At 40.6% G+C, this 26,385-nt stretch overlaps 1 protein-coding gene across 1 annotated transcript; it reads left to right on the top strand.

Annotated features, from left to right (window-relative positions):
- Positions 1 to 761: 761 nt before the first annotated feature.
- REEP5 (receptor accessory protein 5) lies at positions 762 to 17,982 on the top strand. Its single transcript, XM_041399193.1, has 5 exons — positions 762 to 1,281; positions 1,388 to 1,481; positions 11,530 to 11,668; positions 16,115 to 16,283; positions 17,650 to 17,982. The coding sequence occupies exons 1-5, from the start codon at positions 1,164 to 1,166 to the stop codon at positions 17,697 to 17,699; spliced, it is 570 nt and encodes a 189-aa protein (XP_041255127.1). The 5' UTR covers positions 762 to 1,163; the 3' UTR covers positions 17,700 to 17,982.
- Positions 17,983 to 26,385: the final 8,403 nt, after the last annotated feature.

Genomic DNA, 26,385 nt, shown 5'->3' with positions numbered 1-26,385 from the left:
AAAAAAACAAAAACCAAAAAAAAACCCAACAAACAACCAAACCAAAAAACAACCAAACACCACCAACAAAAAAAACCCCTGCAATTACAGGACAAACCTTTTGACCACAGATATGGACTAAATATTATTCTCCCTCGTCTCCTCACCTCTGCTTTAATAAAACAGTTACTGGAAAGAAGAAAATGTATTTCAGCAATTAAATTTAAATTATTTCCAAAATGCCTTCCCCCAGCTGACAGCTCCAAAGCACAATGTGATGTTTATATTTTAAAAAAATTTACATGAAGATAAGACATACGCAAAAGAAGACTGATTAGTATTTTCTGGCACACTCAGAAGCAACACAGATTTGAGGAGGGCATAAAGAGTCCCAGTACTGGTTGTAATGCTGAGTCAGATGCAGAGGAGCTGCTCAGAAGGGTCAGCCCAGCCAAGGAAGTTTCCAGGACTACATCACAGCCAACAAATTATATTTAGTTGGCAAAAACATTGCGCACACCATAAGTTCCAGGATACAGTTACAGCAAGGCGCTGCTGCCCTCGGCGTGGTCACATGCGCCATTTGGGTATCTGTAAATTGTCATAACCTCTCTTCTACATCACATCAGTGCCTACCATCTGTTTCTGACTTTTGCTCACCGTGTATGGTATCACGCGCTGATTTTGGGGGCGGGGGGACATTCTAGCACTTGTAGGCAATTGGAGCCGGCTACCTGCGTGGCCTCCTCCTCCTTGCCATCTCTGACACAGGGGTCTTGTCTGTTTGATTCCTTGAACAGGGCGCACCATCCTTGCAGGGATCTATGTCCTTGGCCCCGCTCCAGGATTAGAAACCTACCCCTGCCTGCGGGGCAAGAAGGGCGGGAGGCCGCGAGGGGACATCGGCTGCGCGCACCGCGGCCGGTGCCGCATCCCGGCCTTTGCCTGGAGTCCCCCAAACCCGCCGAGGACAGGGTCTGTCCCGGCGGGGCGCGCCCCCAGACCTCCATTTCGCGCAGGGGCGGGCTCGGAACGGGCCCGCTGCCGGCGGAAGATGGTTCCCGGTCGCTCGCCACCGCCCCCGGGCGCGGCGCCACGGGGATGGGCGCTGGGTGCCGGGGCGGCGCCTGCGCTCGGCCGCGGGGAGCGCGGGGCTGCGGCGCGGAGCGGGCGGCAGCAGCGCCATGACCGCGGCGATGCGGCAGCGGTTCGACCGCTTCCTACACGAGAAGAACTGCATGACCGCCGTACTCGAGCGGATCGAGAGCAAGACCGGCGTCAGCCGCACCTACATCGCCACCGGTGAGCCCCGGCCGTCGCCCTCCGGCTCACCGCGGGCGGCCGCGCCCTGCCCGCGCCTCCTCGCCCCGGTCCCTCGGGCGCTGACGGCTTTCTGCTCTCTCCTCAGGCATCCTCGGGGTCGTGGCCGTGTACCTGGTGGTGGGATACGGCGCGTCTCTGCTCTGCAACCTCATCGGCTTCGCCTACCCCGCCTACGTCTCGTGAGTGTCGCGACTCCTGCCCCCTGCGCCACGCGGTGGTTCCGGGTGCCACCCGCCGATGTGGCTGCAAAATCGCATCACTTGCGGCGGTGCCGAGCCTGTCTGGGGTGGCATTCCGGGACCGTGCTCCAAAGTGTTGGTTGCCGGCCACCCCTTTCCTTGAGCGGGTTCAGGTGCCAGGTGAAGAACGAGGCTTCTCCCGTCTGGCGAGTGTTACAGGAGCTACAAATGGGAGGCGCTGGGTGGTTTCCGCACTTAATAACCAGTTCCTGTAGCGGGATATGCTTTGGGGTTGGGCTCCCAGCTTTGTCATCTCCCACGGGAAGCTGGATCGTACGGGAGGGAGGGTCGCCGCTTGGAGGGTGTTTGTTAAAACTCGCACTGATGGTTTGAGCGGGGCGCAGGGAGGCACTGGCGCATCGTCGGCGTGTGCCTGGTACCGAGCACTGGGTGATGGCCTGGAGACAGAGGTGCATTAAGGAGTGCTGCTTACACCAAACCTGCCTCGCTGATGGGGGGGAGCGGGGAAGGAAAACGCTGTAACCTCTTAAGCGTGAAAGACTTTTAAATACTTCCTTTTTCAGAGGAAGGGCTCCTTAGATATTCTTAAAAACAAAGTAACTGTTATCATTCACATGTGTTATGTAGTCCTTTAGACCAAAATGCATTAACTGTTAGGCAAGACCACAGTCAAGTATGATCCAAAAGACTGCAGAAACGTACTAAATAAAACCTGTTTAACCTCATACATTAATCAAATGGAAGTCCTTCCCAGCAGGACTGCGATATTGTTGAAACACAGTGCTTGCCTTTTATCTAACTCTTCAAATACAGTCAGCAGCTTTTAAAAATATCTTCTCTGTAATTGGATCCTGGACAATACAAAGTCGGTTCTTTTATTTTTTTTCAGAGATATGAGAGGGTCACTTCGTTTTATACTATTGAAACATCTTGTGGTTGTGATGCTTAAGGCCAAACAACATTTTCTTAAATGCTGTTCCTGGTATTCGCTTATTTTGGAGATTATAGGCCAAGAACTCTGGAGAAACTTAGGTTTCCTAGATCATAAGTTTTAGTGAAAAGATTAGTTTAACAGTGTTCTCTCATTAAAATATGAAAGGGGAAATAGCAGCCAACAAACCTTCAAAACATTGAAATGGTTGTGTAGGAATTACGTTTATGTAATATTTTGTGTCTTAGGTCACTTTTAAAATTATGTAGTTACTTTATAAAATCCTATTTGAATTTTAAAATTCATTTTAGAACTGGTTTTAGAATTTTAAACCTTCCATTATGCAGTGATGCTGAATAAATTGATAATACAAACTCTTGGAACTGCAAAGCAAGGCAGTAGCAAATCAAATATGAATAATAAGATTTCATTACTAATTTTTTCTTTCAAATCTGAGGGTTTTTTAAAATGTTTTTGTGGAGTATCTCCCTTTTTCATGTTGAAATGTGGTTTTAAATGTGAAATGTGGTTTTTTAATGTGAAAAGTTACCTCCCAGATCTTAGTACTGTGGTATGTTTCAGTTTTTGTAGCTTTTTTAATAATGGGAGCAATGTCCTTGGCTACAAGTTTTAGTTAAACAAAAAGCATGTAAATACAATGCCAGTTCTGGGGGATTTTTCCCAGTTCATGCTCAGGTAATGCTTGTCCTTTAGCTGCCTTTTTAATTCTGAAAAACATTTGTAGTAGGAAACTATAATCCTGGTGAAAATCTAATTTAAAATGTGTGTGGTGTGCTGCTTGCCAGTGTCTTTCAGTAGCAGCCTGCTGACAGCACAGGCAGGCTCAATCCCCTCCCCAGCCCTTCCCTCTCAAGTCCATAGCTGGTATGTAGAGTTTATCCACATTTCACTCTGTTTTTGTTCTGGCTGCTCTGGGTCATGTACTGTTGTCAGGATGCTGCTGAGTGCCATGCCCCGTGCTTTTAGAGACCCAAAGCATAAAGAACACTACCCAGAGTGGTTTATTTATTCCTCTTTGCTATGCTGTCTGTCCCCCTTGGAAAGGCAGATGAAGAGCCTGCTGTATGAACTGACAGCAGTGGAGAGCACTGAAGAGAAAACAGTTCTCATCAGCTGCACACGCCCTCAAATGTCTTTTGCTCTAAAAGCTATGGCTTCTGGAAGAGGTCAGGAGCTGTAAATGGAATGTACTGTGCAGGGTGTTAGTTTGATGTTTACACAGGTGGTTCAACAATGAAACCAAACCTGAAATGTCTCAGAAAGGCACTGAAAGAGAAAAAGCAGATTACTTTTCCTTGATTAATTTACTTTCTTATTTTGTGAAGTAGTTCAATGTATCATTTCTCCATTGTCAGTTACTGGAATGGTTTGGGTTGAAAGGAACCCTGAAGGTCTTGTAGTTCCAGCCACCCTGCCATGGCCAGGGACAAAGTAGTGGGTCAAGCTCTTTGTCAGCAGAAAAGGCACTCATGAAGGAGTGGGGACAGATGTCTGCACTCTGCAAGGGGCATCAACAGTCTTTACAGTAGTTTAAAATGGCAAACAGGATGCCTGATGGTTGACCCACGGGCATGTTCCAAATCTGTTTTACTAGGATTTCAGTTCTGGTTTACTTTAGTCATGTCAATTACTGTCCATCTCTAAGCTTTCCTGAAATAAAATATCTTGGAGTCACAGCAAACCCGTAAACCCTCAGCTCAGAGTTCATTCTGTTCATGCATGAAACCAGGACAGTTTTGTGCAGGTATCTGCCTGTCAGGCTTTGTATAAACCTGCAGTTTATTTTCATTGGTCTCTGCCATTCTCTGTATTCGCTGTGGTGTGTGCAGTGCAGCAGGTGTGAATTTCAGTGGAGAAATGCTGGAGGCTGTAACTGCTAGACCCAGCAGATGATGTGAAGTGGTGCAGCTGCAGCTGCACTGCTGCCCACATTCTCATCACTGTGGTGCAAACCAGTGCCAGGGGAGGGGGCATTAAGCTCCCTGCTTAATGCCTGATACAGCTTCAAGGAGGCACAGCTCTTTACCTCTTTACTCCTCCTTTTTTACCTTCAGCTCTGCCTTGGGTAAACTTTTAGTGGTTTCATACATGGAAGAATTTCTTCATCAGCAATACAGAAATCTCCCTGTACATCCACATGACATCTCATAGCAAGGGCCCACCTCAGTCTCTTAACATAGCCAAAATAAAGCAGTAGTGCCCTGGCTGTTTCCTGATAGGTCAGGCAATGTCTACCTACTATCATTCCTTAAAAGTCTGTAAGTGCTATATAATGAAAGAGAAAAAAAACATTTAAGTTGAAATCTAATACTTAATTTATAGGCTTTTGTGGTTGTAGTGGACCAGCACTGAAAAGTTTGCCGCAGATGATAGACACAACTTTTCTTAACTTCTAGCAAGCTTTAACTGCACAAGGCAGTAATCAGGATAGAGATGGAAAAAGTGAGTGTTGGCAAGTGCGTAAATACCATTGCCAGCATTTTCACTGCTTCTCTAAACTTTCCAGAGCTAGCGTGTTCAAATGTGGCTCCACCCATAGTTAGTGGTGGTTAGCTGCCTCGGAAAAATTAGAGTGCAAGCAGGAAGGGAGGCTTTGATGACTAAGAAATGTGTGCAAAGGATTGGAAATTTCTTAAGTGCTGTCATGCTTGGTTTAAAAATTGCAAAGATGAAAATAGCTTTGGGCAGTAAAATGTCTGAACTTATTACTAGTGTCTTCGAGGGAGAAAAGCAGTATAGTACAAGAATGCCTCTCTCTGCTTTGGCTGATTTTATGCTGTTACTTCACTTTAGCTGTTTTTACTATGTAAATGTTGCTCGTAGCATAGATTTACTAGGAGGAAACAATCTGGATTGATTGTAGAGAAGTATAAGCACTCAACTGAAGTTTGAATATTGTCATGGCGTCTTGAGTCTGTCTCCTAGTTCCTTTTCCTCTTTCATACCTTTAAAACAGGAACACCACTTTTCTTTGGTGATAGTTATTTAGAAAAGATTAAATTGTTTGTGTATTTATTGAGAACTAGGACAACAGATTTCTCTTAACAAGTTTTAAGGCAAATGCTTACTTCCTTCCTTCATGAAAAATGATGCATGATGTTCCAAGGTTCAGAAGTAATGGTCTACTGCTGCTTTATAAATATGATTTGAGAGAGCTGACATATCTAACCAGATTCATAATGCCAGTATAAATCTAAGTAGAAAATTTTCAAATCTGTCCGCACTTGTGCTGTTTTCTCTTGTGCCTAATAATCTGGGTCTTCAGACACTAAAAAGGGTATTTTGATTTTTTTTTAATATGTCCTGCCAAATCAGTTCCTTGAAGCACACTCACTTTTTGGCTTTTAGGTTTTAGAGTGCCATGTTTAAAAGCCATCTTATCAGTCATTTGGACAAATTATGTGTTTTCTTTTTTAAAGAAAGCAATCGTTTAGGTTCAGGGAGTCTAATACTGTGATAACAGTATGAAAGTTTTGATTTTACTTCCAATTCTTACATATAGGTTAAAAATATAAAGGTGTTTGTTACATGGATGGGTCTACTCTGAACTGAGGCACTAACACATCTTAATTCCTGCAGAAGAGCCAACATGTGTGTGAGATTGTGTTTTGGGGAAGCTGGTTTTGACCTGAGTCAGAACTGGGGAACTGAGTCATTGGTTGGCCCTACAAATACTTGTTCCAGGAGAGAACAGGCCAAGAATGAGTGGAGAGCAGTGAAATGAGAGGATGCCTGCTTTTCCCTTCCCCTTTGTTTCAGGAATCTAGCTTTGTTTTGAGTTAATATGCAGGCTGTAAGACTCCATGGGTGGGCAAAATGGCATGTGCTCCTCTTGCTGCCTCAGTCCCCATTTCCTTTCAAGAAACACAGTTAGAACCCTTTATACTACTGTCATGTAGCTTTTTGGTGTCTTGTAATAATATCTGTCTGTGCATGATCAGTGAAGCCCTCCCTTGCAATCCTTGATGAGTTTTTCTGATCCCTTCTGCTAGATCCTCAAAATTAGGAGAGAGGGGAACTGGTAGACTTAAATTACAACAGTTGTGTAAGTGCAGTTGGCAGGAAGATCTTTTCTGTATCGGCAAATGTATGACTGCTGTTGCAGTCAGTGAGGAGGAAGAAAGAAAGATGGAAAACAGAAGACTTTTAGGTGATGGATAGAAGTTGTAGAAGCCACAATGATAAAGTGAATCCAAAGGCACAGGTACTTGTTTCAGTGAAATGATGTGAGATGTCAGGGAGGCAGTCTGCCAGGATGAGTCTGACATGAGGATGACAGGGAGGCACCAAGCTAAGGAAGTTTGTGGTGCAGTGGAGTGTTGATTCTGTGTGGGTGTCTGGATAGATAGCTAGAAGTAAATTATTTTACAGCTGGCTGTAAAGAGTTGGGGCAGATCAGTAGGCATAAGCTCTAGAAGTATAGGTGATTTAATGGATTTTTGAGTTAAATGAAGAAAAACCAAACCCAAACTTATGCTTGGTTAAGGGTATGACAAATATGCCTACCTACTAACTTCATATAGCACTGACCAGAAAACTGAAGGAAGGAAGGAAGGATGCACAAAATGGTCCAGTCTTTCCCAGCTACAACATGAGCACTGGGTTTGAGGGAGGCTGATCTTTTGCCTTGAACCTGTGACTTTATTTATACAGGAATCCTCAGGTTCATCTTGTAAATTGCAGGGATAAGGGTGATGGTTTCATATGAGACCACAGCAATAAAATTTGGCATTTCTTTATTTCTGCCTCCCACATCTGGACTCAGCCCAGTAAAACCCTGACTAGAGACTCGTAGCTTAGGCTGTGAGTACTATATGTGTGAATTTTAACAAATTATTTGTTATGCCAGAACTAATTGAGGAGCAACCGTCTCTTCTTGGAAAAGAGCTGATTTTTTTGTTGAAATGATTCAGATGCTCTAAGTGAAAGAACTCCACTTGGCAACATACTAAAATTAGACCACTGTCTGTTACTATCAGTAACAGGATAAGTGCCACAATTGATCTAGGGTAAAGTTTGACTGATTTTAGGATGCACAGGGTCAAAGCTGAGCCAGTGCTCTGACACTGTAAGTACAGCATGGATGGGAACCCTGGGCTGCTACAGAATGTGACAACCTCCACTCTTCCCTCTTGGCACCACCTGCTAGCAGGGTTACTGGGGAACAGATCTGACTGAACATGAAGTTTCTCTTGGCTCCCCATCCATCACAGCGCTGGCCCACAGCAGGTCATTTTCACTCTTGGTCAGGCAGCTGTTTTTAAAATAACTGAGCTGTGATATTTACTCTCCAGACTACTGGAGTTGTTCCTAGTGATTGCTTTTACCTCCAAGGTGCAGAACTACTGTAAGCAGTTGTTTGAGGCTCTATTTAAAGTCCTTTACAGTTAGTGATTAAGCAGTATAAAAAATCCTTTGGGATAACTAACTACTATGCATAACTAAGGTAGAATTTAGTCAGATCAGCACTAAATAAAACGGTATAATTTTTTAAAATTTGGAGGTATTGTGTTTGGATGGTCCTTCATTTGTTAGGAAATCTTAATATAATGTGTTCATAAGACTGACTTATTTGCTCTTGCAACACAGAAATAATTTATAAGAAGGCAATCCTAAAGTAGGATATAGTGTCGGTGCCTCTTGCTCTGTAACTTTTCACTTATTCATAGAGATTGCATTTTGAATATCAGCCTGCTTGTTTGGTGACCTAACGTGGAGAAGAATGAAGTGATCTTGGCTTGAAGTAATGTCTATGATGTCTCTCCTAAGCTTAATTGTACAGGGCATTACACTAGGGTAATACCTCTAGAATAACTTGGAAGACTAAATTTAATTATGGTGTGATTCTCATGTTGAAAAGAATGTAGTTATAAATGGATAAAAAAGTCCCTCTCTTTTCAGATATTCTACATAACTTACTATGCTTGTTCTTGGACAAATACTATTTTCTGTGACTTAATATTGAAATAGTGTGTAAGTAGCGAGGGATGGAGGTAACTTTTGCCCTTTTATTCAATAGGGACATGTTATGCTGGATTTCCCTGTCTCATCTGAGGGACACACTCCCCTTTCCAAATCAGGACGTTTATAAAATACTTGTCTTTCCTTGACTTCAGTTAAAACTTTAAATCACTGATGGCCCTGCTGTAACCTGCTTTCCCCCTCTCCCTCTCTCCCTGACTGGGACTGGAGCCATGGCCTGGAGGAGCAGTTTGAGCTGACATGGCTGTTCCCTGCTGGCTGTGCTAGGGTGCTGCCCCTGACCTTGCTGACCAATATCAGAGCACTGCAGAAGGAGGGGAGATGTGCTGTTCCCTACAGTGTGCAAGAAAACACCCACATGTGGATTTAATGTTGCGTACATCAGCTGGCTAAATCAGATAGGGCTTTGACTACTGTAGTGCTGCTGCTTGTGGCTGCCTGACAAAAAAAGCACAGTGTTCATGTATTCCCTAAGAAACTACAGCAACAGATGGTGGACCTTCAAAGGGAGAACACCTATGGCACTGCACTTAGGAGCTCTCAAAAACCATATGTTTCCAGAGGAGAGAAGGTAATAAAGCATGGCCCATTAACACAGTGATATGCCATCTGTCTTTTGCCACAAAATTGGAGGTTCTAAGGTTTTTTTGTTTTGTTTTTCTTTTTTTTTTTTTTTTTTTAATTAAAGCTGATTTTCATAGTTACTGGGATGATTTTAATAATGTTAAAAAGGAAAGTGAAACAATGCTCCCTTAAATCCATACATGACTTCACTTCATATGGAATGGAAAACAGGTGGCAGGTTAACTGCAAAGTATTTTCTCATAAATACCAAGCTAGGATGCTTGTTGTAGTAATATAAGCCTTCTCTGCCTCTAATGGAGAAATTGTCAGAACTGAAGGAAGTCACATGATGAGCCTCTACAGGAAGTTTTCCTTAACACTGAGAAACTTTGCAATTGGTTTCTTTCTCTGCTCCATTTATGCACCACCCTAACATCCCTACTAGTCCGTGTACTTTTTTCTTTCCCTCCAGAAGTGCAGTTTCACACATTGAAAATAGCTCCATAGCCTTCTTTCTTAACTCCTGTTATGTTCAGGGGCTGTTTTTGTACAAGCCCCTCACCTGGTCGTACTAGAATACTTCAAAGGTGTGGGCATAGAAAAGATGTGCTTTACAGTGGGAGTAGGAGCAGCTGGAGTTGTCACTGCCTTTTGGACTGCTTGGACTAGGGCTGCCTGTGGTGATAGGAATATCAGGAATTAGACCTGCTGTTGCAAAACGTGTGGAAAACCTGTTCTTCCAGTTGTGCTGGTGCTGTGTTTTGTTAAGATTCCCTTTATTGATGGGGTATGGCAAGGGCTACTGCTTTTCCCACTGCAGGACACTGCTGGCCAGCCTCACACTCCAGTAGAAATAATGCATGAATTAAGTATCAGATCCTTGTACTGCATTTCAAAGAAATTTGATCCAGCAGCTGTGCCAGCTCCCTCTGCATGTGGTGGGTTTGCCAGTTCTTTTTGCTAAAACATAGAGCATGTCACAGGAATTATTTTCCCCAATTCCCTCTGCTCCCCCCTAACTTATAGAACTAGGAAATTACAGAATCCACAGCATTTCTCAACACACAGACCAGGAAATGGACTTATGGCCAACTCTCTGACTTCTGCCTTGTAAACCTCCTTAACTCTGCCTTTTTAAGGGAACTAACAGAAAACTTGGCACTTCTGGTACATCTCACATATGCTGCTTCAGAAACAATACAGCTGATATTAAAGGAAGAAGTGATACAAGAATTTAAGGTAAATTCATTAAACTGAGTCTACAGATTTTAATCGTCCAGCATAAGTGAAGAGGAAAAATGCTCTCTAAAACTCTTAAGCTTGAAATTATCAGGCTTAGATTTGCTAGTATTTTCTTTTAAAACTTCTTACAGTGCTAATCTGGAATTTAGTGGCTCCAGAAACTCCACTCCATTACTTTTACTGAAAGAGCACATGTGCATCTTTTAGTTTCTGTTTTGTAAAACTGTATAAACTTGAACTGCATTCTCATAGCAGACGGAGAACAAAAGCCCATTAAATCATTATGCAGAAAGCCCAATACTTTAGTAGAGGATTTTTTACCACATTCTTAATACTTTAGTCTACATCAGACTTTGCAAGTCCTGTAGCAATTAATTTATAGAGCAATACATTGGGTGACACAGATACATATTCCTCAACATATGGATCTGGATACCCTCTGCTTATGTAGACCAAGTGCTTCTTAGGACTTAGAGCAAATCTTATGGATAAGTTTACTTTTTGAAAGAGGAATCTAGTGCATGTATGAGTACATTTAATATGCTATTTATTAGAGCTAACTGTGTAAAAAAACCAGAATAGTACAGACAGTTTTATACCACTGGTGCTGCTGGGAACCCCAGGCTGTCTGGAGCCAAGGCTACCCCATTTTGATAATTTAAAGTATTGTAGGATTTTTCATCCAAGACAACAACTCTGTTCATCATCCCTTTCTGACTTCCAGAGAAGGAGGATGGTCAGTGATGGCTGTAGGCAAGGCCAGGCAGGTGTTGTGATCAGTGGCATCCTGTGCCTCACAGGACCGGGCTCACTCAGGTTATCTGTTATGTGCTATGTTAGGTTATGAGGTTATCTGTTATGTGGATAAATAATGCTCTGATGTACAGTAGCCTTCTGGTTAGGATTACCACAATGCCTCCAGAACTGGAACCATGGCCAAAGATTATCCCCTCCCTTTTTTGTCCCTCAGAATGTTTTGTGAGCAAGATCAGAATGCTTACTGGTTTTGTTTGTTGTTTTGGTTTTTTTGGGGTTTTTTTCCTCCTTGTAATCCCAGAGGTAGAAATAGCTTGAGTATCTTTTAATTTTGAAGTGTGGTATATAAGGAAAAGCTTTGCTGTTCAAAGATCTTGACGCACTGTCTGTATGATAGATGCTAATTAGTTTTCTTGGTGTAATTAAAATATGGAGAGTCACATATAACAAAGAATCTGAGTAATAAAATCTTCATCATTATAGATGAGACTGATGCCACTGTTCTGCTCACTTTATTTATTTTCCTTGCAGAATCAAGGCCATTGAAAGTCCCAACAAAGATGATGACACGCAGTGGCTGACTTACTGGGTCGTGTATGGCATTTTCAGCATAGCTGAATTCTTCTCTGACATCTTTCTGTCATGGTTCCCTTTCTACTACATGCTAAAGGTATGTTAATTCATGTGACCCCTCTCCTAAAATGGGACATTTTGATAAAACTGATCTAATGTCTCCAGGAATGGATAGATGACAACACATTAATTTGGAATCATTCCCAGGTCACACCTTTTTACATGCAGGTTGTGTGAAATTTATTACTGTGAAAGTGATCTGTTTACAGCTGATGGTTTTGTGAGGCAAGAGGGGAAGTTGGGATAGATGGAAGAGAAAGGTCTGCTGGGTTTTAGGATAGAAGAAAAGACAGTGGAACTGTCCCATAAATAAAGAAAGAAAAAAAAAAACCCAAATCAAAGACAGTTCTTTCTCTTGGTGCTCAGGTAAATTTGAACAAATGACGTAGTAAGCCCCAAAGAGTGGCTCTATTTTTGCTTTAAGCGGACTAGTAAAAGCCGAGAGTAAAATCTTGAAGGCTGTTGAAGGAGGTCATAACTTCTGTGCTATTGGAGCAAAGATGGAAATTGGAACACAAGAATAGTTTGTCCTACAGTTTTAATTTTTAATTAAGCTCAGTTTCCTGAAAGGAACTGGTAGGTATCAGAGGAGATGGTTGCTAATGTGCGTTTGTTACTGTGATTTGACTACCAGCAATGATTTGGTTAATATGTTCCAAGCTTTGTTTGTGTTCTAAGGTGTCAGTCAACTTTAGCATGTTAAATTCTTCTAGGAGATGGCTGATCACTCTGTGTGCTGTTGGGTAAAAGGCATTTTAGCTTGCTGCAGAGCCTGCTCTTTATTTCAAAGAACTGTTAGCAGTTTTCTGGTTCAGTGGGCTGTTTTCTTCCTTCTCTTTTGTTTTGTTAGCCTGATTTAGTCCCACCGAAGTTGTTAAAACTATTTACTTGCCAGCTATTGTGGTGGGGTCATTTAATATTTTAGTGATAAGACCTGATGATGTCAAAAGCTGTTTCCAGGAAATGCCATACTTTATAGACAAAAATTGACTATGACAGCTGGTTTACACGTCTGCCGTGTTCCTTTTCAATATTTAACAAGCCTCAACTGTGGCAATCATCTGGACACCTACTTCAGTAGAGTTATGACTTTAATCATCTGCAGTGATACATGCTCACAATTCTGAATTCATACAGTATATTTTCAGAGCTTCTTCTCTAAATTCTTAGTGGAAAAAGATGTGGCAATGGCTTCTTCATGCCACCACAGCTCTCTTTCTGAAGAGCACACGACTGAAATATAGGTTGACTTTCCAGACAAAGACCACAAATGGCTCTGATGAAATGGTATCAGGAGTGCCACACTTACATGTAGTATTGTAATCAAAGGGAAAGGCACTTTTCTCAGTTCTGCAAAAGCAAGCACAAGGAATTATGTCAATACACAGCTCTCTATGATAGCTGCAGAAGGCACAGAGAAGCCAAGTGTTTGCTCTTAGTGGTGATTGTTAGGTTTCTACAAAGAGGTTTCTACAAAGGCAGGCAGGTGTTGGCTGAGAATCAGGAAGTGTTGCTGAATGGGTGGGAAGGTGGAGATTACTCCGCAAGAGGAGAAGGAGGAATCAGGCAGCTTCCACGCTACATTCCATCCATGAACTAAAACCTCTTGGAGAGTACTTATGATGTCTCCATATTTCTTTCATGAAGTAGAAGCCCAGATATGTAATTCATGAAAATTTTGAGCTTGCTTTGAGTCTCAAGATGTGCTAAATTTGTGTGTTCACATCTATTTGATGCAGCTTGTAGCTTCCACTCCAGACTGAGATTTAGTTGCTCAGTATTTCAAAACACCTTTATGTACATGGCTGAAACATTGAGCACTGCTGCTTCCAGAGTTTCCTGAAGTCCAGAGTTTAGACTCTGTGACATTAAAGTTTTCATCAGACTAGAAAGTTTTATGGGTGGGAGAAAGGAATGTTTAAGAACTCCTTTAAGTATGTTATGATGTTTGTATACACTTTTGTTCTCCACATGACATTTCTTGGATTTTATGGGCGTCTTCTTTATCTGTTTAGGTTTTTTTTAATCTCTGAATCACACGACATGCATGCAACTCATAATTTCTTGTACATATGATTTGGTTTTAAATAATTCTGTTCAGACTTTAAAGATTTCTGTGGCATTCAGGTATTAGAGTACAGTAGCCAGTAAAAGCAGCAGAGTTTATCATCCTATGAGTATTCCTGGTGGTGGGAGCAAGAGGGACTTCTTACTCCACTAATGGCTCTGCCTTGAAATACTGTAATGCTATTTCTGAACAAAATTGGTGCCACCAGGGCAAAACCAGCTGCTAGGAGCAGGTCCAAGTGAGCCTGACTGAGCTCAGGTGAATTCCATTCCCTCTGGTCTGGAGGGTTGCAAAGAATGTATTTTGGGTTTGTTTCTTTTTTTTTTCTTTCCAGTTAACAATTTTATCACTCTGAGCTTGCTGGAACCTCTAGAACCCTCTTTATTTTTCAATAGCCTATGTTAGTTCAGTTTCATGAGAGATAGGGGTAAAATAAACTAACTTAGCAGTCTAACATTTTCAAGCTTTGAAACGAGTGAGAATCTCAACTTGGGTACATGTGCAATAGAAAATGCCTATAAACATCTGTTGCAGTACAATTCAAAAGTAATAGGTTATTTGAGAACAAATCTATAATTACCTTTTTCTCAACTGGAGTGGGACAAAGCTGTCAAATCAAAATTACTAATTTTGTTCTTAGGCAGGGAAAGGGAAATTTCAATTTCTTTTGGTTTTAGAGGAAGTTGGACTCACATTTGAGGGAATCTTCTAAAACAAAGGAGAACTAATATTTTTTTGTGTAGAAGTTGAGATACTTGTGCAGTTTTGTGGGAGAAGTAACTTTCAGTATTTGATCAGATATTCTTGGATAGGAAATAAAGTCAGTGTACTTCTCACCTTTTAATGAAAGATAACAACATAAGATAGCACCATGTAGTCTTTCTGTTACCTTATGTCCAAAGAATTGAAGCTTTTGAAAATCAGTATTTATATTGGTAAAGGCACTTTTTGCCTTTATTTTCTCTGACCATACTTAATAATTCATCAGTTGCTACTTACTGGTGCCAGATTTTATTGCATGTTGAATTATTTGTTTTAGTTCATTGGAATTTTCCTGATGGCCAATCTCTCTGGTGAACACTTTACTTAAAAAAACCTTTCTTTCTCTTCTGGGCAAACACTCCTTTCAGTCATTTTGTTTTGACACCACAATCAAATGGTTTAAAGAGGAAAGCTTAATGCTTACCCAAAAGGATGGAAAATTGGTTTGGCACTGCAGAGAAGACAAAGCCAAAATTTCACAGATGTGAGGAGTAGAACCTAGAGAACATTTAGTCTCAGTGTACCGTGTTGGGAAGGCACAGATGAGACATATTCCAAAATATTTTGAGACATTACTTGAAGAAGACTGTATGTTTTGTTTCCTTACTGTCCAGAGATGTGTGGGAATCCTCAAACATGGAATCCTGTCTAACATGAAAACAAGGCCTATTTTGAGGCTGAGGTTGTTTTGTTTTGTGTTTCAGGAAAGGGTAGTCTGAGAAAAGCTGTTATGCCTTCATTTTCTGGAGAGGCTTTTGACATGGAATAATACTGTACTATTTGTGTACAGAAAGAACTGTACAAATGCTGGGAAAGTGTTCATTTTGTTGCAGTTTTATCCTGTAAAATAATTTTATATGTATTTTCATCGCTCAAGCAGATTTAGTGTATGGCACTCCCTGTCCCTTAAATGTTTCATCTTGCTCTGCATGGCTGTCTTTGTGTGGTGTATGGCAGTGAAACTGAAGCCATATAAAAGTGCTTCAGTAGTAAAGACAGGGATTTGTAGTACATGTAATAACTGTCTTTCCAATCCCCTTTTGTAAGATGCAGAATCATGACCCCACACTGTGGTCTTCAGTTTTTCTGGACAGCAGATGGTGCCTCAAAAGCTATACCTAAACTGTAATCCAGAGGCATTACTTTTGCTTGTGCACTGTGTGTAGCTTGGGTTTATCTCTGCTCCTTGTCAGTTGACCTCTGGAGTGCACACAATCCTGTTCTTTCCCCCACTGTGTTTTCAAGGCAGGCAGGCAGAGAGGAGAGGGATGTGTTTTGGCTGAATTGAGGTCATTTAGGGACCTAGACATTCAGCGAGGTCTGAGCCATGTGTTTTAGAAATATTGAGAGAGACTGATGTTTTTTGTAGCCAGGTGTTATAGTTCCACCTCAAAGAGAAAAAAAGTGCATGTGATGTTGATACACCTGACACCAGATGAGATTTACTGCTGCAGCCCTCCTCCTTTATCCTTAGACTATCCATGAAATTATTCCAGTATAAAGATTGAATGTATGGCTGTCCTGTTACGCACCCTCTGGAGCCCTGGGAATGACTCGCTTTCTCAATGTGCTTGGTTCTGTGGCACTTAGGAAAGTCACCTTGTCTCCCAGTCATGATTCCTTCCACTCAGGCCAGTGTTCTTGTTCTCACAGTGTGGCTTCCTGCTGTGGTGCATGGCTCCAAGCCCTTCCAATGGGGCAGAGTTTCTCTACCACCGGATTATCCGTCCCTTCTTCCTGAAGCACGAGGCCCAGCTGGACAGCGTTGTGCAGGACCTGAAAGACAAGGCTGCAGAGACTGCAGACACCATCACTAAAGAGGGTGAGCAAAAGGCCCTTCACTGGTCACAGCAAGCAGTGGGAATTGCACTGGGGAGCTCTTAATATTCATTATTTGGAGGAAACAAAAATAAATTGCAAGAGGGCTATGAAAATTATAATGGAGAAGTTAAATTTGGGAAATGGGGGTTGCAGTGTATCTTGCTTCCTAGAATTGCAGTTAGGCTAGAATTAGTGGAAGAAATTGAATTGCCTTTGTGTCTTCCCACCATACACACCACTAAAAGCATTCTCTCTAGAGGCAGGTCCAGACATACCTTTCAGAAATACACTTAGTGTTTTAGTGTATCCTCATATCGCCTGAAATACTCCCTCAAATATCTGGTAGTGTAGAGGGGCTCCCAATTGTGCTGTAAACAGTTAACAGCAATACACAGCAATGTGGAAAGTGCAGTTTTCCCATGTATATATTTTTGCATTTTTCCTTCCTCTGGAGGTCAAAGGATTCCTCACTCTTAAAGGAATTACATTTTATTTTTACATGTTATAACAGCCTATACATTGCTTAAGTTTTTATGTCCTTGCATTCTGTAGTGAACCCTTGCATTCTAAAGTATCTGGTGATGGTTTTATGCATGAGAGAAGGAAATGTATTAAGTAGCTAAAATAAAGGTTTTTTTAAGTTTCACTTGAAAGAAATTTTATCTATATTTCAAAATATATTTCAAAGCATCTTCATTCTCCATTCCAACAAACAATGAATGCAGCCTCATTTCATCTTACCAACTTTCCTGTCTGCTTAAAAGATCTGCCTTGCTCAACTATTGTTGGAAACTTTGCTGCACGATTCTTTCGGATCCTTATTGTTAGGCATGTATCTTAATTAATGTCCTTCCATGTTGCATGTGGGATTTTCCTGTCCTCATTTCATCACTTATTCTTTCTTTTTCCTATTTTTATGTATAAAGATTTCTACAAAAAAAGCCCAAAAAACAAACAACAAACCAAACAACAACAACACAAACCCAACCAAAACAAAACAACAGCCTTTTTTTTTAAGAAACCATGCATACACGTATGTATGTACACACAAATATTAGCATTATTCCAAGCCTGTTTTATCATTACCATGTATTTCTTGCTGCAAACCTGTATGTCCTTAACACTGTGAACAGCCCTGTTTTAACAATACCATAGTGATTGTACTGCTCCTTACTTATGTTTTTATGATCAGTTTTATCACTATATCAAGGTGTATAAAAAGCTGTGATTTTCTTCTGGGTTTTTTCTCTTGTGAGTAAAAGGAAATATTTTATCATGCAGTTCGAGAACATTTGATAACCCACTTTGTCAGTAGGCCTATGACTAAATTTGATTTTATGACTAAATTTGATTTTATTTTCCTCCAGCCAAGAAAGCAACAGTGAACTTGCTGGGTGAAGAAAAGAAGAGCACTTAAACTGGATGAGTTTCCCTACCACCTCCTTTGTGCAGCTTGGTGTTACTGGGGACTGGTATAAGTTCAATAATATTGCCTTGGAAACATTTTGATATATTAAAGGAATGTGCTGTAAGTTTACTTACTACTTTGCTGTGACTGATAGAGAGTATGCATTTTTATTTAAAAGCAATGCAGTGGGCAGCATCTGAAGCTTAATGAAAATATTTTATTCGTCTTCATGCAGAAGTCTTTCAGTAATCTCTTTCTGCAGTAACATAAATAAAAAAGTATATATCCCTCAGGCTCTGCACTTTAGTTGTCTCTTTGTCTATGAAATTACTCTTTTAACACTTTGATTTTGGTGCATCTGGAAGCACAAAGCTATTTCATAGGGAAAATTCTGAATGGATCTTCTTGAATATACAGGGAATTATTGTGAGAGATGGCATAATGGATGTATTCCCCACCACTAAAGCTAAATTGTGAAATTGTGTTCTAGGCACCTAGTTAAAGAGATTATTCACTGTTGCATGTTTTGTTGTAACACAGTATTTGGTACAGTGTGTGTATTCTTAAATGGATGGATACTAAATATAGGAAAGAATAACTTCCTTGGAGTGATGAAGCTTATATTGGCCTGAAGTGATTTGCTAGAAATTGATTCATTAAATCCCACAAGATTAACAGAATGTGACTGAAGTACAACTTCTTTCCTGTTCTTGTTGAAACAAGTTGTTATCCAGATTTGTTCAAAGTGTGCTTTTTAAGGTCATACTCAAAAGTACAAACCACCTTCAGCTAAGGAGTAGTACCATTACAAACACTTTTTCCTGAATTCCTTTTGAAATAGCAACTGCCTTGGATGTCAGTCTTCAGAATTACATCATTAAGGGGACAGACTACAGCTCCCACAAGCTTTTTCTGCTCATAAAGATATGCAATCTCTTCTGACTATACTAAGAACAACTTTGTATGAGCACTTAAACTTCCTGAGTGGAGATGCTCTTGGTGTTACTTAATATATTCCTGACCAATCAATAAGAGTGCTAAGAGAATAAAGGGATTTTTTTACAATCAATGTAAAAAAAATTAGTTTTTCTTAGATTTGCATCTTAGATTTTTTTTTCCTAACATTTACATCTATACTCTTTCACATTGTGGTATTTTCAACAAAAATGATTACATTAATTAATCAGGCATGAATTACTGAAATTCCCATGTTTTCATCTCCATGCTGACATTTCTTTAAAGCCTAGAGTAATGGTATGGCAATTCTGAGCTCACAGAACATGCAGAAAGGAAGCTTAAGCTTTTGATAGGATAAAAATTATTTCCAGTACACAATATTGAATTCTAAAGACTTAAAGTTTTGAGGACTTCTGGCTTTCTGCAACAAATTGTTGTAAAAACATTCATTGTAAATTTTCAGATGCAAGAACTGCAAAAGAGTGAAGCACACAGTGCAACTCAGCAGGTCAGTTTTAACCTGGAGAGATATGTTTAATAAAAGGGGACATAGAAGTGTCATAAGAGAAAGCATTTTAAGCATTGGGCTGGAAAACATAGGCCTTGGGGCTGGCAGCTTGGATAGGGAAATACAAAACCTGCTGTACCTCATGTTCTGTAGGACAGCATGCAGTTTGTCATTTGAAGAAAAAATGAAAGATTTCTTAGCTAATCATTCCTTGACAACTTCTTGTTAGAAGGGGATATGCTGAAGAGGATAAAGTTTACAGCAAACTTCTAGGTTTTAAGCATGTAAAAACTTTGAAGAGTATCACCATTTAACTAGTTTAATTTCTTGTCTTAACTTCTTCTGTTGTAAACCCACTGGACTTTCTGGTAAGCCTTACTAAACCTTAGTTCTGTGTTTTAAACTCTTATCAGCTCTATGTAAAGCATTTATGTGGCCGTTGTAATTTAGTTTCACTTCTTGAGATTAGAAGTAACTAGATGAAAATAAATGAGGATTCTTAATAGACTACTTGATTTCAGTGCAAAGTACTACATAACTTACTTATCTAAAAGCTTACAGTAAATTTTAGATTTTTCCAGCATAATGATGTCTGTAGTAGAGACAGGATTTACTTTTCAGTTCTTATACTACTAAACAGTTCTTCCACTGTTATTAATGGGGATAAAACATTCTAGGTACATGTTAAGTAAGTGTTGAAACAGTCCCTTGCATCTCTCTCAGAACTTGAAAGGCTTTAAATCAACTTCTTGTCTTTACCAATTTGATATTATCAGCACATAAAATCAGTGCTCTTTTGTCAGATTTCTACTTGAATTAGAACTATAGTCTGTTGTTAACAGAAGTTACCCTTTCTTTTTTGCCTTGATGCAAGTAGAAATGACTGAATTTCTGCAGCAAGTTATCCTTTCCTGGGAGTAACTCCACTGGGCTGGCCCCGCAGATCAGTGCTTTTCTTTGTGTCTTCACAACATTTATGTGCAAATGTTGGTGCACACATCCGCTCCATGTCTTTGCTGAAGCTGTAATGTGCTAAATAAAAATGGACACAAATAAAGAGATTCTTATGGGACTGGTATGATGCCTCAGTATTTCTTAAGAACCTTATCCCCCAATGGTGAAAATCTGGCTACTTTAGGAAGTCAGAAGGTCTTTACAGGGTATTCACTTTTTTTTCCCCCTGCCTGGAGTTCATTACTGTGGAACCAATAGAAACCTTTTAAACTCAAAAGGAAGTGTCTCTGCCTCATGCCAGTCTGAGAGTGCAGCCAAGCAGAATTAGAGCATCGGGCCCTTACAGAAGAGTTTGGAATGCAGAACTCTTCTGTACAGTGAGCACCACAAGCATCTTTCTAGACTTCATAGCCTGGCTTACCTGGGAATCATCAAGGTTTAGGATTCTCTAGAAACAGAGAGGAAAGACTGTAAACTAGAGGGATTTTTAAGTTTTTCCTCTCCCACGGGTTTCCTGGTGTTCCATGAATCACCTCAACAAACAATGCTGAATACTTACTGTGATGTTGCACTTACCTAAGACTGGTGTTACCACTCTTTATAGGACATTTCGTCTGCTTTATCTGACTCCTTTCCAAACTCAGCAAAAAAGGAAAGTAAGCTCAGGAAAACATAACATCCCCCACTGATAACATCACCACTAGTGATAAAATAATGAAAACTCTCCAAACCAGAGCAAGGCAATTAACAAACCATAGAAATTCTTATAAGTAGTGGAAGGTGTGACTAGTATTTGTTAGGTCAAACCCTCACTACATTTAATTTGACAAGTAAAAGGAAATCTCTTGAGTTTGCGTTCCATTCTTGCCAACTCTTTCTAAATAATCTGAAAATCAACTAAAATTTTTATTACTAATTCATTAGTCATCTTCCACCCCCATTTCATATTCCACAAACAATAGTTTCCTTATGCAAAGGAGGAAGAATGTGAGTTTTAAAAAACAAAACCACAAATCCTTGAAGGTCATGAGAGATTCTCATTTTCTGTAAAGGGCACCTGACAAATATGATGAATGTCTTGTCTTCTAGAGAACTTCTACATCCAGTGTGATGGAATAAAACTGTTCTTGAGGAATGTCAACCCAGGGCTTCTAAGGAAGTCCTCAGTTGTGCAACCACATTGTTACAGCCTTTTGAAAATTTCGTTTCCTACTGGTACTGAAACCACTAAGAGATTCTGTAGCAAAAGATCTTCAGATGACCACATGAACTCATGAACTAGTCAAGTAAAAATCATTGAAGATGAACTTTGCATTTAGCATACTTTGGAATGCAATGTAGTTTACACCTTTGCTGAGGCTATGAAATTCCAAAAAACTGTATATTTTGTATTGGTGGATCTTTGTAGGAGAAGAATACTTGAAGATTTCTTAGATATGTCTAAGTTCTGCTACGTTAGAAGCAAACAGACAAAACCCAAAGAACTGCACCTCAAAGAACCCCCAAACCTTGACAGATGAAAAGAGGCAGACATGCTGTTTCATGTAGCACAGCAGTTCAGCCTACTCAGTTCTACCTGCAGTGTCCTCTGCTCTTTCCCAGGTCCCAAACTACCAAAGACTTGTCTGTTTCTTTCCATCTCCCTTACACAGCCACTATGGCAAGGGGCACTCAATTATTAATTAATATTATTATATAATATAGCAAATTATTTAATAATAATAATATTATATTTTTATTTAGGGGAAAAAATCCTTTTGAAAAGGGTATCCCTTATCCTAAGAGAGAAAATAACCCCACAAAGGCCAGTGTGTAACAGGAAGAATGTAAATAACTGGTGTCCAGTGGGAATTGCTCAAAGCTGTGGCAGGGGATGTTCAGAGTTGACACTGGGAAGTATTTCTTTACCAGGAGGGTACTCAGACCTTGGAACAGGCTTCCTAGAGGGAGTGGTCAATGCCCCAAATCTGTCAGTGTTGAGGCATTGGGACAATTCCCTTAATAATGTGCTTTAACTATTGGTCAGCTCTGAAGCCGTCAGGCAGTTGGTTTGGATGATCAATTTAGATCCCTTCCCTTCCTGAAATAGTATGTCCTATTCCATTCCATTCCATTCCATTCCACTGCATGTGCAGCTCCAGAGAAGCAATCCAGGGAGGCACCATCTCTCATGCTCCCAAGTAGAACACACACAAATATCCCACAGGTATATGTGCCCCAAAAGGGAGTTCTGGCAGCAAGTTTCTTTTAAACACACACAAGGAACAGGATGTACACACAGGCAAGTGTTTTTTTTGAGACCAGCTGCTTTTTGCAGTGCTTCATGGCTGAAGGCTAACAACTACATATGGTCACATATTATTGTCACTTCCCAACTTAAAACATATTTCAAAATAACCTTTTAAAGCTCCCTCTCTTTAATTACTCAATTAAGAATTGAGTAATTATGGTTGTGCTTCTGTATAGCTATGTGCTATATATCTGAAAGAATAAACCACCTATATCACAACAGTACTGAATTCTCATTTTTAGTCATTCTGTTATTGATCGTCTGTATCATCACACCCCCCTGACGCCCAATGTCAGTGTTACCATCCATTCCTGACACAGAAATTGTTTTAAGGATTGTTATAAGGATTTTGAGCTCATATGTCCATTTAAAATGTTTAATTTTTGCTCAGGTACCTAGAAAACTGTACAGGGAAATAACAGACATGTACTTTTAGAGAGCTGGACCACTACCCAAGTTCATTATCCATATTCCTTCTGTCCTGGATGCTAAATTGAGTAAATTCCCACTCATGGATTCATGCCTTCCTTTGTTACTGTTGCCACATACAGGAAATCTCAGACCAGAGTGTCTTTTTAGCAATGATAGTGCATAAGTAAAACCTCACAGAAAACTGTAAAAGCAAGGCAGGTGGAATAAAAGGATATTCTTTATCACCCAGGTTCCCCTTCAAAAATAAAGTAATAATTTTTAAAAAATTATTCACAGCACTCAGACTAAAAGTTGCAATATTTCTGTATTTTTACAGCAGACTTGTCTCCACTTCCAGTCCCATGATGGTCCATAAAATTTTGCCTGCTCCCAGAAATGTGGTGTAAACTGTTAACTGAGGAAGAACTGAGGTGGTCTTGACCTGTTTGTTTTTAATCTTCCAAGGAACCCAGTTTATTAAAATACAGAAATGAAAGTCTAGTTTATAAACTTTGTCAAGAAAAGGAGAGATGTGTTTAAGTTTGTCCTGCCTTGTTTAGGAACAAATATTGCTCATATAATATACTTAGTCTAAAGCCAGAAATCATAAAAAGCAAAACAGTCCCATTTAAAGATGGGAGGATAAGCAGATAAGAGTTAGAGAACTGAGTCTTCAACTTCCTAATGGTAGTAGTCATCTGATTTCCTAGCAGGGCTTTGAAAAACATAAAGTCAGCTTTACCTGAGCTTTCTTTGTTAGTTTGACTAATTCACATTTCATGTATTTGAGCTCAATATTACCCTTTTCAGAAGTCTTTCTTGTCTTTACTTACAAGATCACTAGACTTTAAAATAGCTTTAGTATTTTGTGTTCTTAGATCAAGAAAGTTTGATAAGCAATGCCACTAAGATTCTTTCTCACATACACAAATAGGCCAGACTGTTTCTGAAGGTATTTAATTTCAGACCACAGTAAATTATATCCCACAAGGCTCAACCTCCACATTTTTCAGCTGTCTATAGTCTAAAGCTCTGATTTACAAAAGTAAAGCATAATGTGATTGTAACTTTTTACAGAGCTCTCACTTTATTATTTAAAGTTTCAGAAAAATTACTCATCACTCAGCAGTATCCAGGAATAATTTGAGCTTAACAATCTGTGGGCAATTATAGTCTTTTATATGACAAGTGTATCTTCCATTCCTCATATTTTTCCCCAGGTTGCAACTAACTGTAGCATTTCCCTAATTCTATAATAGAGTGGATGTGCCTTAATAACTTCTAACCCTGTCCAGTTGTTTCCACTACAAAAAACCCTTTTCATATAGCAACTGTTTCTACATCTCATATCCCATGGCATTTCGTCAGCTCACAGGGATACCATTTAACTGACTTCTAAAAATTTAGGCCAGACACTCTAAAGATAATTCGTATAAACTCTCACATCACCAGAACCGCCCCCCCCACCCCGAAGGCATTTCTATATGACCACGGTCAATTACATCCTTAGAACTTCCTCTCCTAAACATTTCTGTTTTAAAGAATCTGCATAACTGCTTACACTGAAAAGCAAGAATTCTCCCTAACAGTAAGAAGAGGGCAGGAGGGATGTGTGTGTGCACACAGACAGCCCTTTCCTCCAGAAACCAACATCACTCTGGAATGAATCATGGGGCAACATGGGCAGGGTCCTGTCCTGGCTAAACTACTTTGAAGGATGGACTTGAGCATGGACACTATCCCAGAGGTTATGGATGTGAAACAGGCAGTGCAATTAAAGCCTCTCTGGCATGGAGGATGATAGCTGAAATGTCAGTATGGTGGGGCCAGGCAGCTTGAGTGTTACCAGTCCCCCAAATCTACCAAGGCAAGAGTGTTCACAGTTGGGGGATCAACCATTGGATGGCTGGAAACACCCCCTGTACCACACCACTGCCGTGGGTCTTGAAAAGCAGGTCTTATGGGGGCACAGTACACCAGAAATAATTAAGTCAGACAATAGGATTAGTTTTCAAAGCAACCTCGTAAACACTTGGGGCAAAGAGCATGGCATTGTGTGGGAATATCACATTCCCTGTCATGCATCAGCCTCTGGAAAGATGAAATGATGCAATGGATGGTAAAAGACCACACTGAGAGCAGTGCGTGGTGGAACCTTCACATCCTGGGGTGCACATTTAGCAAAGGCCACCTGGTCAGTCAACACCCAGGGATCGCCCACCAGCTGGTGTGGCCCAGTCTAAACTTTTGCTTATTGTACAATGGGATAAAGTTCCTGCAGTGAACATTAGAAACATGCTGGGGAAAACAGTCCGAGTTATCCCTACATCAGGCAAAGGTAAACCTATCCCCGGGACTGTTCTTGCTCAGGGACCTGGATGTACGTGGTGGGTCCTGTGAAAGGATGGAAAAGTCCGGTAGTCAAAGGGACTTGGTTTTGGGAAAGAATAGCCAATGAATTAAATTAATTACTGTGTAACACTGTGAATTATCACTTCTATGATGGCCCTGTGCCCATCACCACATTGGCCTCCCCATGGTGCCTGTCTGTGCTGTGCTGGATTTGGGGCTCTGACCCCAACTCCCTTTTGGTCACACATTAATGAAGAATGAACTTTGATGGAACCATGAGCACAGCAGTAATGCATGCAGGACTGCTTTCCACATGCAACGGTCCAACACCACACAACTCTCCTGCCGGAAAACTGGTTCCGACAGATGGAGCCCAGGGCCATGCACCCAGTGAGCTCAAGTTGATTTTACAGGGATGGTCCATAATTTAAGGGATTTTTTATCTGTGTGTGTATATGGACCAAAAGAGACAAGTGATGAGGTTTTGGGAAGTGGGACCTGGCATTACAGAAATTGTGTGGAATAAGGGATGCCTGCAGTCCTGACTTCAGCTGCAATCCAGTGGATTTTCTTCCCAGCAGCTGTTAGTGCTGTATCTTAGATTCAATGTGAGAATAATACTGATAACACCCTGGTGCTCTGCTTGTTCCTCAGCAGTCTTACCTTAAATCCAGAACTTTTCAGTGCCTCACACTCTACCAGTGAGGGGGTGTGACAAGAAGCCAGGATAGGTGACCTTAGCAGGCCCAAGTGATATTCCATACCACAGATTAGCCTGTCCAGTATATAAACAGGGGGAGATTGGCCAGGAGGCAATGATCACTGTTGAAGCAGGGCTGGGCATCAGTCAGCAGGTGGTGAATAATTGTATTGTGCATCACTTGGCTGGATGGTGCTTAGTTGTCAGCTGGGGTGAAACCGTAACAATTAGGTTGCACAAAGTCCCCTCCAGCCTGGGACTGAACACTTTCAGGAATGGGCATCCACAACTTGTCTGTACAACCTCTGCCTCCACTACACTCATGGCAAAGAACTTATTCCTAATATAGCATAGCACAGAATTAAAGACAATTGCTTCACTATCATAAATAAATGGTTTACTAAGGCAACCAGATTTCAAAAGGTGCATATTTCTTTTGGAAAAAATAGTTCTGCCACCCACCCTATTTATATTCTTATATTCTTCCTTTTAACATGGGTGCTAATGTCAGACGTGCAGGTTG

Source organism: Onychostruthus taczanowskii, unplaced genomic scaffold (genome assembly GCF_017590055.1).
Source record: "Onychostruthus taczanowskii isolate IOZ18803 unplaced genomic scaffold, ASM1759005v1 scaffold158, whole genome shotgun sequence".
In the NCBI taxonomy this organism is placed as follows: Eukaryota; Metazoa; Chordata; class Aves; order Passeriformes; family Passeridae; genus Onychostruthus; species Onychostruthus taczanowskii.
Note: the sequence above shows the minus strand (reverse complement) of the source record. Positions and strands in the feature narration are given on the sequence as shown.

What these genes read in the sequence shown, in the direction of transcription:
- REEP5 (XM_041399193.1), top strand. Translation starts at nt 1,164, where the DNA reads ATGACCGCGGCGATGCGGCAGCGGTTCGACCGCTTCCTACACGAGAAG. An exon ending in CCGCACCTACATCGCCACCG is followed by an intron (nt 1,282 to 1,387) that starts GTGAGCCCCGGC and finishes CTCTCTCCTCAG; the next exon opens with GCATCCTCGGGGTCGTGGCC. An exon ending in AGACACCATCACTAAAGAGG is followed by an intron (nt 16,284 to 17,649) that starts GTGAGCAAAAGG and finishes ATTTTCCTCCAG; the next exon opens with CCAAGAAAGCAACAGTGAAC.